We start from the raw sequence: 14,958 nt of genomic DNA, 5'->3' as shown, positions 1-14,958 counted from the left end.
TGTCCCCCAGCAGAGAAGTGCCTTTGTGGCCCCAAACGTTAATAGTGCTGAGAATGAGGGATGGTGACCTAGTCAGAATTGAGACAGACCATTACTAGGACCCAGTGAGTTGCCCGGAATAACTCATCTTTACATTTAATCCTATAAGCATTCCCAGAACGTGGTACCATGGGTTTCACAGGACACCTGCTCTTAAGGAGCTGCCATCTAAACGGGGAGAGGCGGCGGGAAATTATTGCTGATCCCGTACCTGGTATGTACCAGGAGGCAATGTGAGGCATCGTATCAATGCATGTGTGTTCTGAGCTAACATCCTAGCAGCCATATCATGAGACAGGCGTGGGCCACACCCACTTTCAAGATAAAGAACCCAAACCCCAAAGTCACTCAGCTCAAAGGTGGTGGAGGAGAGATAGAAACAGAGAGATATACACAGTGATGCTCCTACGCATGTCCTCTTCTCATGGCGCCTCTGGTTAGGGAGATGCTCAAATACACAAATAAATACAATACCAGGCGCAGGAAGATGGGTTCTGTAAGAGACATACAAGTAGAGTTTAGAGCTTGGGGTGGGATCCAGAAAGGCCACACAGGAGAGGTGGCAATGGAGGTGCACCTTGCATGACGGGTAGGATCTGCAAATAGAGACGATGCAGGGAAGCTCCAGATGCGGGGAAGAACGTGAGCTCGTGAGCAGAAGCAGAGCTGCATGGGCCAGAGGATGAGGGCCGTGGGCAGTAATAGCAGAGCATCTGTTCTGACGTGGGCAGGTGTGCTAGGAAGGGACGCAGAGGTCGGAATTCAAAGAATTCATTTCCACCTCGTGCAAACAGAATGACTGTGGGCCTCTCTGGGCCTCAGTTTCCTACCCCGTAAAGAGAGGAGAGAGCTCCTTCTTCACGGGATTGTTGTAGGTTTTTTTTTTTTTTTTTTAATTTTTATTGGAGTCTAGTTGATTTACAATGTTGTGTTAGTTTCAGGTGTACAGTAAAGTGAATCAGTCATATATATATATATATATGTATATATATATATATATATATATGTATATCTCCACTCTTTTTTAGATTCTTTTTCCATATAGGCCCTTACAGAGTATTGAGTAGAGTTCCCTGTGCTATACAGTAGGTCCTTATTAGTTATCTATTTTGTATATAGTAGTGTGTACATGTCAATCCCAATCTCCCAATTTATCTCTCCCCCCTTATCCCCTAGTAACCATAAGTTTGTTTCTGCCTCTGTGACTCTGTTGCTGTTTTGTGAACAAGTTCATTTGTACCCTTTTTTTAGATTCCACACATAAGCGGTATCATAGGATATTTGTCTTCCTCTGTCTGACTTACTTCACTCAGTATGACAATCTCTAAGTCCATCCCTGTCACTGCAAACGGCTGCATTATTTTGTTCTTTTTATGGCTGTGTAATATTCCATTGTGTACATGTACCACACCTTTTTATCCTGCTGTAGATTATTTAGTGAAATAATGTGTATGTAAGATCTTTGTAAATTCTAAAGTGCTGAACTACACCTCCCATGAGAGAAGTGGGGCAGCAGTTCGGGTCTGTGTTGGTCTGTGGTTGTTGCCGCTGTTAATTTGGGAAGCGGTGGATCCATTGAAGGTTTCTGGGTGGGGAAAGGCGGTGATGAGAGTGGAACTGGAGAACCATCAGTAGATGAGGCGGGAAAGGGGTGAGGCTGAAACACAGGGGAAGTTAGGAGACTTTTGCAATAGTTGAGGGGTCACGTCACAGGGTAGTGTAGGGTGGAGGCAGGACGGAGGGAAAAGAAGATGCTAGAAACGTTGATAAGGGAAGATTGGGCCGTCCTGGCACTTGTGTGACGAAAAGCGATGGTGGCAACCTGGAGTCAAACACAGGTGTCGGGGGGGAGCGGGGCTTTAAGTTGGACAGAAGGTAGTGATGACTTCAGTGTCTGACGGGCATCCGAGTCGAGGTGCAGAGGCGGCGGGAATGCAGGCGTGGAGTCCCCGGCACGACCGGAAGGTAACTGGTGAGGCTCCAGCAGGGAGGAGAGTCAGGCAAGTCAGGAGAGAGTCAGGAACAGCAGAGGCGACTGTGGTGAGCCTTCGGGAGCTGTCGCATCCGAAGCAGGAGGAGAAACAAGCACTCATAGAGGAAAAAGCCGGCTACTCTGGGGAGAGCGGAGTGCAGCACCGTGACCCCGCGCGGGGGCGGGGAACAGCGCGCATCATTGTGAGTAGCTGGAGGCAGGAAGGCGAGCCAGGGTCACGGGTTTGCAGATTATACAGTCATCAGGTGACATTTCCAAGGGCGGCGTGGGGGAGGGGGGTGAAAGCCACGTCCCTGGGCGTTGAGGGGAAAGAGAGGAGGCTTACGGGGGGATAAGAGCGAAAGTGGTGTCTTGCTGTGGTTTTTCTAGCTGAGGAAGAAAGGAGTATATGTGTTGGTTGGGGAGGAAAAGCTTCTGAAGAGAGGTTTTTGATGAAGGCAAGAATAGTAGATCGAGTCACGTCTTGCAATAAAACAAGCAAAAGTTAGGAAACTCGGGTTGACCTTGGGGGAGCGCAGGGGCAGAAGAGGCAGCAGAGAAGAGGGAAAAAAGATTTTAAAGTGCAGCCGGAGGGGGCTTCCCTGGTGGCGCAGCGGTTACGAATCCGCCTGCCAATGCAGGGGACACGGGTTCGAACCCTGGTCCAGGAAGATCCCACGTGCTGCGGAGCAGCTAAGCCCGTGCGCCACAACTACTGAGCCTATGAACCACAACTACTGAGCCCACATGCCGCAAATACTGAAGCCCACGTGCCTAGAGCCCGTGCTCCCAAGAGAAGCCACCGCAACGAGAAGCCCACCCCAGTGTTTTTAGTAGAGTTGCATTTGAGCACTGGGGGGATAATGGTGGAGCCCCAAGGAGGATGGAGGATGACACAGCTGCTGTGGGGAGTGTGGAGGAGAGGCATCCACAGAAGAGGGACAGACCCGTCCCCCTCCATCCTCCCCTCCCCACCCAGTCAGGTCCCCCTCCTGAAATGCGTGGGAACTCAGCAGCTTTAATCCGTAAACTTAGGCTTAAGAGCATAACCACCCCCCAACCCGACATGTACCCACTTTAGATCGTATTTACGCTGCGGCTCAGAGTACTTCGACCCTTACACCCCTCAGACGTTTCTCGGGGCATTTCATCAGGCAGAGCCCGTGCTCCTGTGTTCAATCCCCCAGCGGCATCACAGCGTGTGTTCACAGCGTGTGTCAAAGCAGCTGGACCAGCCACACCCTCTTCGAGTAAACCTGCCCCAGCATCGCCCCTCTGTGCCCCCCACTCCTCCAGAAGTGGGGGACAGACACGGTGTCTGTTCAGGGAGTGAATTCTTCTGCACAGAAAAGGGAAGGGGGGCAGCAGGGGAAGAGGAGTGGGGAGAGGTGGGTCTCCCACTGAAACGCATGGTGTGCCAGGGAGAGACAGAGGCAGAGACATGCACACAGAGACAAAAAGGCAGAGAGAGAAGCACGCACAGGGGCAGAGAGAAATAGACACATACACAGAGACAGACAGAAAGACACTGAACTGTGATGATATGTGATATCACTTATATGTGGAATCTAAAAAAATAATACAAATGAATCTATTTACAAAACAGAAATAGACTCACAGACATAGAAAACAAACTCATGGTTACCAAAGGGGAAAGAGCAGGGGAAGGGGTAAGGGATAATTTAGGAGTTTGGGATTAACAGACACACACTACTCTATATAAAATAGATAAGCAGCAAGGACCTACTGTATAAGACAGGGAATAATATTCAATATCTTGTAATCTATAATGGAAAATAATCTGAAAAAATATACATATAACTGAATGACTTTGCTGTTCACCTGAAACTAACACAATGTTGTAATTAAATTATACTTCAACTAAAAAAAATGAGGAACTGGGACCTCTTTGGTGGTCCAGTGGTTAAGAATCCATCTTGCAACACAGGGGACTCCAGTTCGATCCCTGGTCGGGGAACTAAGATCCCTCATGCCACGGGGCAACTAAGCCTGCGCGCCACAACTGCTGAGGCTGCGTGCCTCAACTACTGAGGCTGCATGCCTCAACTAGAGAGCGCACATGCTCTGGAGCCCATGCGCCACAACTACTGAGGCTGCATGCCTCAACTAGAGAGCCCACGTGCCGCAACTACTGAGCCTGCACAGGCTTCAGAGCGCCACAACTAGAGAGAAGTCTGCGCACTGCAAAGAAGTATCCCATGTGCCGCAACTAAGGCCCGACGCAGCCAAAAAATAAATAAATGAGAAGAACTAAAACCTAACATCTCTCAATAGAGTAAAAAACATTAAAAAAAAATGAGGAACCAATGACAAAAGTAGACACCTCTTTAAAATCTCCCTCAATCTGAAAGGGATACCATTTTAAATTGAATTTAAGGAGGACTTCTTTAAACTTCAATTTATTAAAATTTAAAATCAGAAAAAAAAAAAAAAAAAAGAATGGGAATGAGACGCCCAGTGGCCCGAGAGCTGGGAACGGCCTCGGTTGTGGTGTCCGGGTCCCAGGCTGGTCCCCATAAGGCCTGGCTGGGCTAGTTTCCTGGCGCTCAGCAGGACTCCCCTTCATCTTTCAGCAACGTCCCCTTTTCCGTGGTCCAGGATGAGTGGGTGCTCTTCCTTTCAGCCAAAGGGGCCTTCACGGTGACTTCAACCTGCCCATCTCACGGGGCCCGGAAGGGCACACAGGACCCACGGTGTTCTGGGGTAACCCGCCTGGCCCCTGCTTTCTGCCTTGACCCTTGTGAGAACAAGCCCCTCTTTGCGCCATCACGCTGCAGACACGCCCTTCTGTCCTTCCTAGTAGCGAGTTCCCCGTTTGCCAGTGCATGAAACCCAGGCGGCAGCAGCATTGTTTAGGCTGAAGAACGGTGGACAAGAGGAAACATATTGCAGGACATTCACTAGCATTGAAAGAAAATGATAACAGGAGGAGAGAATGTTGTCACATAGTTGGGGGTGAGGAGATGGACGAGAAAGGGTTTGCTTTGACCTTCCGTCTCTGAGGGCAGCTCGGAGAAGAAGGAAAGAGGCAGACAGCATGTGCGGGAAGCGGGCTGCGGGAAAAGGGATGGGGTGAGGCACGATGCTCCGGGCCGGCGTGGAGAACGCCCCACCCCCTGGGAGCGTGAGGCATCTGAGCCCTGCGCAGACCGAGGAGGTGACAGCAGGAAGGCATTGCTGTCATGTGAAATCAGAGGACAAAGAGAGCAGACTCACAAGAGCTGAAAGTGAGAAGATTCAGCTATGTGGATGCCAGTGCATCACCATAGCTTTGTTTTAGGGACCAAGAAAGGGCATCGATGGTCTAGAACAGGACCGACGTCCATGTCCACTTAGCTTCAGATAGGACTGTTGTGAGTTTGGGCACCTGGCTCCCATGGGATCTAGAGCTGGACCAGTGTTTATGGAGAACCAGTCATCTGAGAAATGCAGTCAGTGATTTTCAGGGGCCGTCATGACCGCCTTGGTCACACATGGTCAAGGCAGCCCACCCCCTAAGTCTGTGTTGGTGGTGAGTCCATTTTGTGGGCTCACCTGTCAGAAGAGACTTGGATTGGTTGATCCTTGGAGCTCCAGAGCTCCGTTATTCTAGAACACTGCTTTTTATTTTATTTTATTTTGCAGTTTGCAGGATCTTAGTGCCCTGACCAAGGATTGAACACGGGCCCTCGGCAGTGAAAGCACAGAGTCCAAACCACTGGACCTTCAGAGAATTCCCCTAGAACGCTTCTTGATAGGCTTATTCCTCCCTTAAAAGTTTCTTTTTTAGGGCTTCCCTGGTGGCGCAGTGGTTGGGAGTCCGCCTGCCGATGCAGGGGACACGGGTTCGTGCCCCGGTCTGGGAAGATCCCACATGCCGTGGAGCAGCTGGGCCCGTGAGCCATGGCCGCTGAGCCTGCGCGTCCGGAGCCTGTGCTCCGCAATGGGAGAGGCCACAACAGTGAGAGGCCCGCGTACCACAAAAAAAAAAAAAAAAAATTTCTTTTTTAAAAAAATATTTATTTATTTATTAATATTTTCGGTTGCACCGGGTCTTAGTTGCAGCAGGCAGGCTCCTTAGTTGTGGCTCGAGGGCTCCTTAGTTGCAGCACATGGGCTCCCCAGTTGCGACATTCAGACTCCTAATTGTGGCATGCATGCGGGATCTAGTTCCCTGGCCAGGGATCGAACCCGGGCCCCCTGCATTGGGAACGCGGAGTCTTAACCACTGTGCCACTAGGTAAGTCCCCTTTAAAAATTTCTGATCCAGGGTGAAGAGGAACCTTGGTGTAGACATAAAGACCATGAACTCTGGGCAGGGCTGTTGTGTCAGGACATCCGTGGGTGGGGAAGAGGAAGCCCCCAGCCGACCACAGGGAAACGTGGCCTCCCTCAAGGCTGGGGTGGGATATATGATGAGCAGAACATCAGGGCAGACCACCACGTTTGAGGAACCACTTTATTTATTTTTTTAATTAATTAATTTGATTTTGGCTGCGTTGGGTCTTTGTTGCTGCACCCGGGCTTTCTCTAGTTGTGGCGAGCGGGGGCTACTCTTCGTTGCGGTGCCTGGGCTTCTCACTGCGGTGGCTTCTCTTGTTGCGGAACACGGGGTCTAGGCACTCGGGCTTCAGTAGTTGTGGCACACGGGCTCAGCAGTTGTGGCTTGCAGGCTCAGTAGTTGTGGTGCACGGGCTTAGTTGCTTCGTGGCATGTGGGATCTTCCCAGAGCAGGGCTTGAACCTGTGTCCCCTGCATTGGCAGGCAGATTCTTAACCACTGCACCACCAGGGAAGTCCAAGGAACCACTTTATTTTAACCCAGAGAGATGTGTACTTCCATCGGGAAATGCTCCAACTCCCATCTCTATTCATTTTTGTCTTCACGATGTTTTTGCTGGTTGTGTGTGCAAACTGATATAGCACGTCTGCGTCTTGTGACCCTCGCTACAGCAATAGATAAAAACGGGTTCAGGTTTTACAGTCAAAATAAGACCTGGAGCAAAGTCAAACTGCGGATGGTGTCACAAGGTAACTGCATAACAGGGTCACTGGCTCAAGCCATCCTGCACAGAGTTGAGTTTGCTGAAAAGAGCAGTTCTCACATCCTTTCAAGAGGCTCATCATCGAATCTGTAACATGATCCGTCGCGAGTCAGATGCACCCACCGGAGTGGATGGAATGCCAAAAGGCAGCGTCCGCCGAAGGGAAAGGACTCATTACTGTGGGTTCTTATTTGCAGTGTCTTGTCCAGCTGCTGGTCTGTTGCCCTGCTCTGCTTCAGCTTGGACCAGATTTTACCAGGAAGACTAAGGATGTGTCTGTAACGGTGTCAAAGGGTCTCTCCTGCCTTGTTTGTATCAAGAGATTAATTGTCACCTACTCATTTCACTTACGTGGACTTTTTCCCAAAACGCTACCCCCACCCATAGGCGAAGGCTGGGCAGTGAAAAGACTGCTCACAAACAGAGCTTTTTGTGAAAAACCTAAATAACGTTCTGTGTGAAAGCAAACGTGACAATGGGCTGTTATTTCTCTCCCCATAATAACGTGCTGTCACATCTCTGTGCCCGCGAGAATGGGCGATGTGAGGGGATGTCGAGAGGAGTGGAGACGGGGAAGCCACGCTGAAACCTTAGAGGAGCTTTTCCGGGGTTTGCGTTTTCTGGAAACAGAAACCGCCCCTCCGAGAGGTAACTCCAGGGTTCATTTCCGCAGGTGCCCGGCCGCAGCCTCGCGTGCATTTCCAGAGGAGAGCTCTGCGGCTGCCGGAGAACACCAGCTACAGTGACCTGACAGCTTTTCTCACGGCCGCCGGCTCCCCCTCGGAGGTGGACGGCTTTCCTTATTTGCGGGGACTAGATGGAAACGGAACAGGTAACTCGAGGCTCGTTTCTTTCCAGCCGGGCAGTCTGCGTTTGCATCTTTATATGCGTTTGTATCTTTATAAGTGGGAGAACCCAGCCCGAGGTGCAGAAGGGCAGATCTGTCGTCTACAAGTTCAAGGGCACTGAAAGTGTCATTTGAGGACTTCAGCCTGCGCCGCTTTCATGAGCTTGTCTCCCTGAGCCTCTCTCTTGGTACCAGTTGCCTGAGCTCTCCGTTGGCCAATAAAGTATATTTAATTCCCAGAAGTTCTTTTAATTGAATTTTTTTAAGTGTCCGATCAGAGTTAGAGGTTTTCTGTCCCCCTGTTCTCAGCCTCGCCCCACTTGCCCCCGGAATGTGTATTCGGTGAAGCAGCCTGCCCAGCTGTGCGGAGATGCACTGTCCCCGCCGCCCCCCCCCACCCTGGGCACGTGTCACAAGTGGGAGGGGCGGGGGTGGCCCTGGGCCTGATTCCCAGACGAACACACCATGCCCCCTCCCACCAGTACAGGGAGCACTTGGCGGGCAGGGAGCCTCTGGGCTCCACCGGCTGAGTCCATCCAGCCTTTTCTCACAACCTCCGTTTCTCTGAGTTTGCCCTCTCTTTGCCTTCTCCTCTTCGAAGAGTGGTGAGCCTTCATACTTGACTTTGAAACATCTCCCGGAAGGCCTCTAAGTCCGCTTGGTCATTCTCACCCTAGGCTGGCAGGACACACACTGCTCAAAGATCACAGAAACTAAAAGCCACCAGCCAGAAAATAGGTAATCGTTCCTTACCAGTGAAAGACCGCCCTTACCTCCGTTCCCGGCCGACAGAGCTCGGTGCTGACGTGGTCCCCGGCCCTCCTTTTGGTGAATGGATGGTGGCCGGGTCTCAAGCCCTGAATCGTTTTCCTGTCTCCCCCTCTTCTTTTCCCCAACACTTTACACGAGTCACAACATAAACTTGAAAACCAAAGGCTGTTCTGGGTTAAATCCCGCTAGGTGAGTACGTTACTGCATTTCCCAGGGACGCTTTGATTGAATTTCACTTAATTGTCTAGTGCTTTACAGAAACGGATCATTCTGCAAAAGCTTTTTATACCTGCCACATCTGATCCGCTTTATAGAATGTTAATAAACGTCTGGTTACAGATCAAGCTCACGTGGTGATTAGTTACCTGCTTTTCTTCCCTCTGTGATACCCATTTTGAGAAACGTTTCTTCTTCCTTGAATTTTTGCATGATAATGATGCAATGAATATGTCAGTCACTGACCGCCAGAAAAGTTGCATGGCGGTCATCTTAAGTGAATATTATTGGGAAGAAAAAAGTTGACTTTTCATTTAAATGGACAGGCCTGGGAGCAAAGTAGTGTTTCGGGGAACAGGATAATCCGAGGCCATCATGAAACCTCCATTCAGCCTCCATCAGAAAGCCCCGAGTTGGAAGAACAGCCTCGTTCCTTGGAGCTCATTCAGTTTTTTTCTGTGCCCCAATTCCAAGAGCTCTTGAATAAGTTATGAAATCCGAGACGACAGTAAGATAGAGAAGACATAGGACTATTGATTTTAGAGGAGTTTGTTTTATTTTAAAATCACTCTCTTATTTCAGACGGAAGAGAGGAGGTCTTTGGAAGGTTACATTCAATTTGTTTTCCACTGAAATAACTGGCCAGTTGACCTAGGAAGCATCAGACCTCCGGCCAAGGAAGGGCAGCGTGGTATCTGCCTAGCACCCCAGCAGCCCATCAACTAGGGATTCTCTTCTGCCCCACGTTGGCCTCCCGTTTCATAAACCGCATCTAACAGATTTCAACTTAGTGTGAGAGCCTGGACCACACAAACCCGTGTGAGGTGACAGGTTATCACCAGAATTCAGCAAAATAAACAGAGGCCACAAATGCAGTTGGAAAGAGGCTGGTTTCCCCGCCGTGTCCTCAGGGGGGTTGTTTATTTCCCCCCTTTGGAGGGATCCAGAGTTGTAGACAGAGAAACGCAGCCATGTGGAGGTTTCAGTCCCTTCCTCGCTTGCTCGTTCCCGTGCACCCTCATACGCTCTCCCCTGTGGTTGCCAAGAAAGCGCAGACCTGTTCCGTGATGCTCCCGAGGGGTTTTCAAGAAATTACTTCTGCTCGCAGATCCAAGAAAGCAGAGGAGTCAGTAGTATGACTAATGTCCAAAGCCAAACAGAACCGGAGATGCTATCCGAGCAAAACCCCTCTTGTTCTAAGTGATGAATTGGGGGCCTCCTAGCTTGGTCCATTGTTGCTGCTTTTGCCTGACAGACACCTGTCTTTCTTCGGACATGATGGGAGTCAGGTAACATCAAGATGAACAGGAAGGAGAGACTCCTTATATGGAGAACTCAGTGTTGTGTTTCCGTCTAATAACGAGGGCTGGAAGGAAAACAGTGTAGCCCTTCAAAGTATGTCCAGAATAAAGAAAGTGGGAGGGTAGACTGTCATCTGGAAGGCATGGAGTGGAAGCAGTGAGAGAGGAAAGAAGCCTCAGGAGAGAAGGTATAATTGCCTGTGATGTCTTCTAACGGAGAACATTTTAAAGAACATTAAAGCACATGCACCCAGGGCATGTTGCTTTAAAAGAATATGCCCCTCTCTGCAGTGCCGTTCTTCCTTCTGAATGTTTATAGTCGAGTTCGTTCCTCTCTGTAGCCTCGCAGGAAAGCATCTAGTCCAACCTCCTTAGTTTTGCAGATGAGAAAAACGGACCCCGGAGCAGGGAAGTAACTCGCCAGAGGCCACATAAGTAGTCGGTGGCGGGTCTGATACTGGGACCCTGGCTTCCTGGGCCAGGGATGTGCAAGATTATAGGAAGGAAGTCTCGAAAGGGGATGAGTGGGGACCATGCCATCTCTGGGAATCAAGAGGCAGTGTTAAGTGGGACGAAAGGGTGATGGGTCTGGAGCACCTTTCTGCTCTACCCACAGCTTCCCCGCGCAGACTTCCTACCTCGGGTTTGATGAAAGAAGCAGTGCTTCCTGATTGAAAACATTATCTTTAAATTGTTTATGTAAGGTCTAGTAAATTACTTAATCTCTCTTTGTTTTAAATCCTGTCTCATCTAGAGAGTCTAACAGAGCCTAGAGAGGTACATTGGAGACCTGGCTTTGCTTCTGTGTTGCCTTTGGGCAATGGACCCATTTAGGTCCTCCATCTGCAAGGTAGTTTGACCAGAAAGATGGTAAATTCTGTGCTTTGGTTTTTCTTCACCCTAAAGTGAAATGGCCACAGGATAAAAAGATTTCAGAACTTGAATCTATGCTTCCAACGTGGACCTTTGGATGAAATCCTCATTTCCATGCCTTTCCCTTCACTGGAAAACAGAGATGGGCATGAATCATAAAAGATAGTGCTAACATTAGCCGTATAGAGATTGCTCTGCAAAGGGTTTAGCTCCCACTGGTTGTTCAGACTCTAAAATCCACCAGATTTGTTTTAAATGTTTAAATTTAGTCCTCATTGGAGGTTTGCATTAGCTTGGGTAGTTAGTTGATAGGTAGGTGAGTATATAAGTAGCTTACTAAGAAATCCTATAAATGGTATTCTAACGTAGCTTACATTTTTCTATCAGTGTGTTTTCATCGTGTTCAAGGGAAGATTTTAAATTATGACCGAATACATTTTGTATGATATATTATATTTCACTGGAGAAAAATTCTTCTCAAATGGACCGCTTAACTGTATAAATATCATATTGCTCTCATAAGCATTCCCCAGTTTATCTGTAGACAGTCATTAAAGCATTGGCTTGCATAAAAGGCCTCTAACGCAAAATAATTGGTATATTAAATTCCTTTTAAACAGATCAAAATAACAGTGGCAACCAAAATAACTCATAAATATTTCAGATCCAAGTTTTCAATCGTGTACTTTTCGTAGCAGTAAGTTAATATTTTGAAGTACTCCTTGAAGAAATTCACTCTTTTTTTTTCAGCAGTCTCTGATTTAAATCATTTGGTTCCATTATGGTGACCTGCTGAGTCATTAACACGTGTGCAGCGCTTGCTTTGTATAGATGTTGATTTCAGGGATTTCCACACACACCTCTTCTTCCATTATAGACAATCCCTTCTCTTTTGAGGCCCTTGTTTTTGGGGGGAGGGGCGCAGCCTGCGGGATCTTAGTTCCCCGGCCAGGGATCGAACCCGCTGCTCCTGCATTGGGAGTTCAGAGTCTTAACCACTGGACCACCAGGGAAGTCCCTTGAGGCCCTTTTTGAAAGCACAGCACAGTGGTTAGAATGTGCAAACCCAAGCTTGGATCAGGTTTGCAGATTCAAACTGGCCTATATCCGAAGACCAGCTCTTATTACTACCCTCTCTGAGCCTCAGTTTGTTTATGTGTAAGGTGGGAATTAGAATGTCGTGGGGAGGATTATGTGTGTAAGATGCTGAACAGAGTCCCTGGCTTATAGGAGGCCCAGTCCTCAGTAGATGGTAGCTGTGATATTTCTCTGTGAACAGTTTCTGCAGCCCCATGTAAGTCCTGTGTGTGCACGTGATGGAGAATGTCTCTTGCTTCCAGGAAACGGCACCAGGTACGACCTGACCCCCGTCACAGCCGTCAGCGTGCACTTGCTCAGCAACGATGGAACGCCGGTGCTGGTGGATGGCCCCATTTATGTCACCGTGCCCCTGGCCACGCAGAGCAGTCTGAGGCACAATGCCTATGTCACAGCGTGGCGGTTTGACCAGAAGCTAGGTAAGCAGGCTCCTGTGCCAGCGATCGGCTACAGATAACTTCGTTACTGTCTGATTTCCCTTTTAAGAAGCCTGTGCAAGTTCCTTTTCCTTGAAATTATTGAATGCTGCTATTTATGGTACCTTGCATGGCTTCTAGTGGGTAAGTCTTACACGCTCTTTGGAGTTGGGGTTTTTTTCACATTTAAGCTAATTTGCTTGAAAAGAATCGTTAAAGGTTATTAGAACTAAATTGGCTCTCCTAACCTTTATCCTTTTAGTCTTTAGATGGTCACATGATCTCTCTTGGTCCTGCGTTTGAAAAAAGAAAAACACATTGCCAATATTGTACAAAAAAAAAGAAAAGAAAAATTACCCATGATCCCACATGTAGAGAAACCCGCTAACAGTATTTTGGATTACAGGCAGACCTCGTTCTGTTGCACTTTGTTTTATTGCACTTCGCAGATACTGCGTTTTATACAAATTGAACATTTGTGGCAACCCTGTGTTGTCAGATGATGGTGAGCATTTTTTAGCAGTAAAGTATTTTTTAGTTAAAATATGTACATTGGTTTCTTAGGCATAATGCTATTGCATACTTAATTGACTACAGTATAGTGTAACATAATTTTTAATGCACCGGGAAACGAAAAATTCACGTGACTTGCTTTATTGCGATGTTTGATATATTGCACCAGGTCTGGAACCAAACCCACAGCATCTCCAAAGTGAGCCTGTATTTCCTTCCAGCCATTGCACTATGGGTGTATGTATTAGTTATCTTTTGCTGCGTAACAGATGGCCCTAAAACTCGTAGCTTTAAACAACAGTGAACATCTGTTGTCTCACAGTTTTGGAGAGTCAGGAACCCGGGCACAGCCTAGCTGGGTGGCTCTGGGTCAGGGTCTCTAGATAAAGTTGCAGTCAGACTGTCAGCCAGTTCATCTCAGGGTTCAACAGGGGCTGCACGCACGCTTTCAGGCCCCAGCTCCTCACTGGCTGATGGCCAGAGGCTTCAGTGCCTTGCCACGTGGGCGTCCCGACAGGGCTACTTGCAGCGTGACAGCTAGCTTCCAATAGAGCAAGTGACCCAAGAGAAATTTACAAATAAACTGAAAGTACAAAAGCGCACATGGGCAAAATGGAAGTCACCGTCTTTTATCACCTAAGGTCAAAGTGGCCTCCGCTCCCTTCTTTCCATATGCTGGTGGTCGCAGAGCCCGATGCTGGTACAGTATGAGGTGGACCACACAGGTGTGTGAACACCAGGAGTGGGGGGGCGGTCACTGGGCCCTCTTAGGGACTGCCTTCCAAAAATACACATTTAACAGAAAGGGGATTATACGCTATGTACTGTCTTATAACTTGCCTTTGAAAACCATTTGTATGTCATGAACATCTTTCCCTAGCATTATTTTTCCATAGCAGCCGTTATTCTGCAATGTCAATATTAAGATTGCGTGGTATTCCCTTATATGTTTATGTCGTAATTCAGTTACTCAATCCCCTAAGTTAGAAAAAAAATTACTCTTCTTACCAACGTTGTGATAAATATCTTCGTAGCAAAGTCTTTATACACGGCCATGATTGTTTCCTCAGGATAAAATTTTAGAAGAAGTGGAATTGCTGACTTCAAAAAGTACAAAATTCTAAAGATTTTAATACATATTTCCAAATTTTCCTCCAGGAGGTTTTACAGTTGACATTCGTAGTAAGAATGTGGGAAGAAGTACGTGCTTGTGTTTCGGGTTTGGACAGCACATTGGTCCCTATACCCTGTTGGTTCTGAATCCCAAACTTGAAAGTCAAACTTGAAAAGACCGGTTTTCAAATAACCCCATTCAGAGTTTTAAACTGTTAGACCACGCGTAAAAATTCTTGGGGGATTTTTGGTGTCAGATGTATTTTCAAAGACACCTAATTCCTTGAGTAGTCAAATTCTAGTTCTAGGAATTTATATTTGGAAATAAATGCTTGTTGGGCTTTCTGGAGTTTGGGGGGAGTTGGGGTTTGTTTTGTTTTGTTTTCCGGTTACTAACAGACCGCGTAATTATTTGTGTGGAATTCATTGGCTTTACCAGATGCACCGAACTTGATGTTGTTAGAAGGATCGTGCTGCTGCGTGGACATGCGGCACTGGGTCATGTGGGCACTTTGTCATTGGCGTGTGTTCTCCACGGCTTGGTGACTTCTTGAGGCACATGGTCCTGATCAGGATGTAAGGAGCCCTGGGCTCCGGGAGAAAGGGACTTGAGGGAACCCCTGGGGAAGACGGGAATTCTGAAGGGAGGAAAGGACGTGGATAACAAAGCAGGGAAAGAAAGTAGGAAGGAGAGGGGAAAGCTTGCACTTGGCCTTCTGAAACCCTGGATCTGCTACTTGGAAAACTCTAAGGCC

At 48.1% G+C, this 14,958-nt stretch overlaps 1 protein-coding gene across 3 annotated transcripts in view; it reads left to right on the top strand.

Annotated features, from left to right (window-relative positions):
- FAM171A1 (family with sequence similarity 171 member A1) overlaps positions 1-14,958 on the top strand; it is a 164,266-nt gene that overhangs the window by 122,576 nt on the left and 26,732 nt on the right. For all 3 annotated transcript variants that reach the window (XM_067703964.1, XM_067703959.1, XM_067703970.1), the window contains exons 4-5: positions 7,729-7,887; positions 12,404-12,580. In XM_067703964.1, coding sequence (XP_067560065.1) covers positions 7,729-7,887; positions 12,404-12,580 — 336 coding nt within the window. The remainder of the gene's footprint in view (positions 1-7,728; positions 7,888-12,403; positions 12,581-14,958) is intronic.

The sequence above is a fragment of the Pseudorca crassidens genome, chromosome 1, assembly GCF_039906515.1.
Source record: "Pseudorca crassidens isolate mPseCra1 chromosome 1, mPseCra1.hap1, whole genome shotgun sequence".
Taxonomy (NCBI): Eukaryota; Metazoa; Chordata; class Mammalia; order Artiodactyla; family Delphinidae; genus Pseudorca; species Pseudorca crassidens.
Note: the sequence above shows the minus strand (reverse complement) of the source record. Positions and strands in the feature narration are given on the sequence as shown.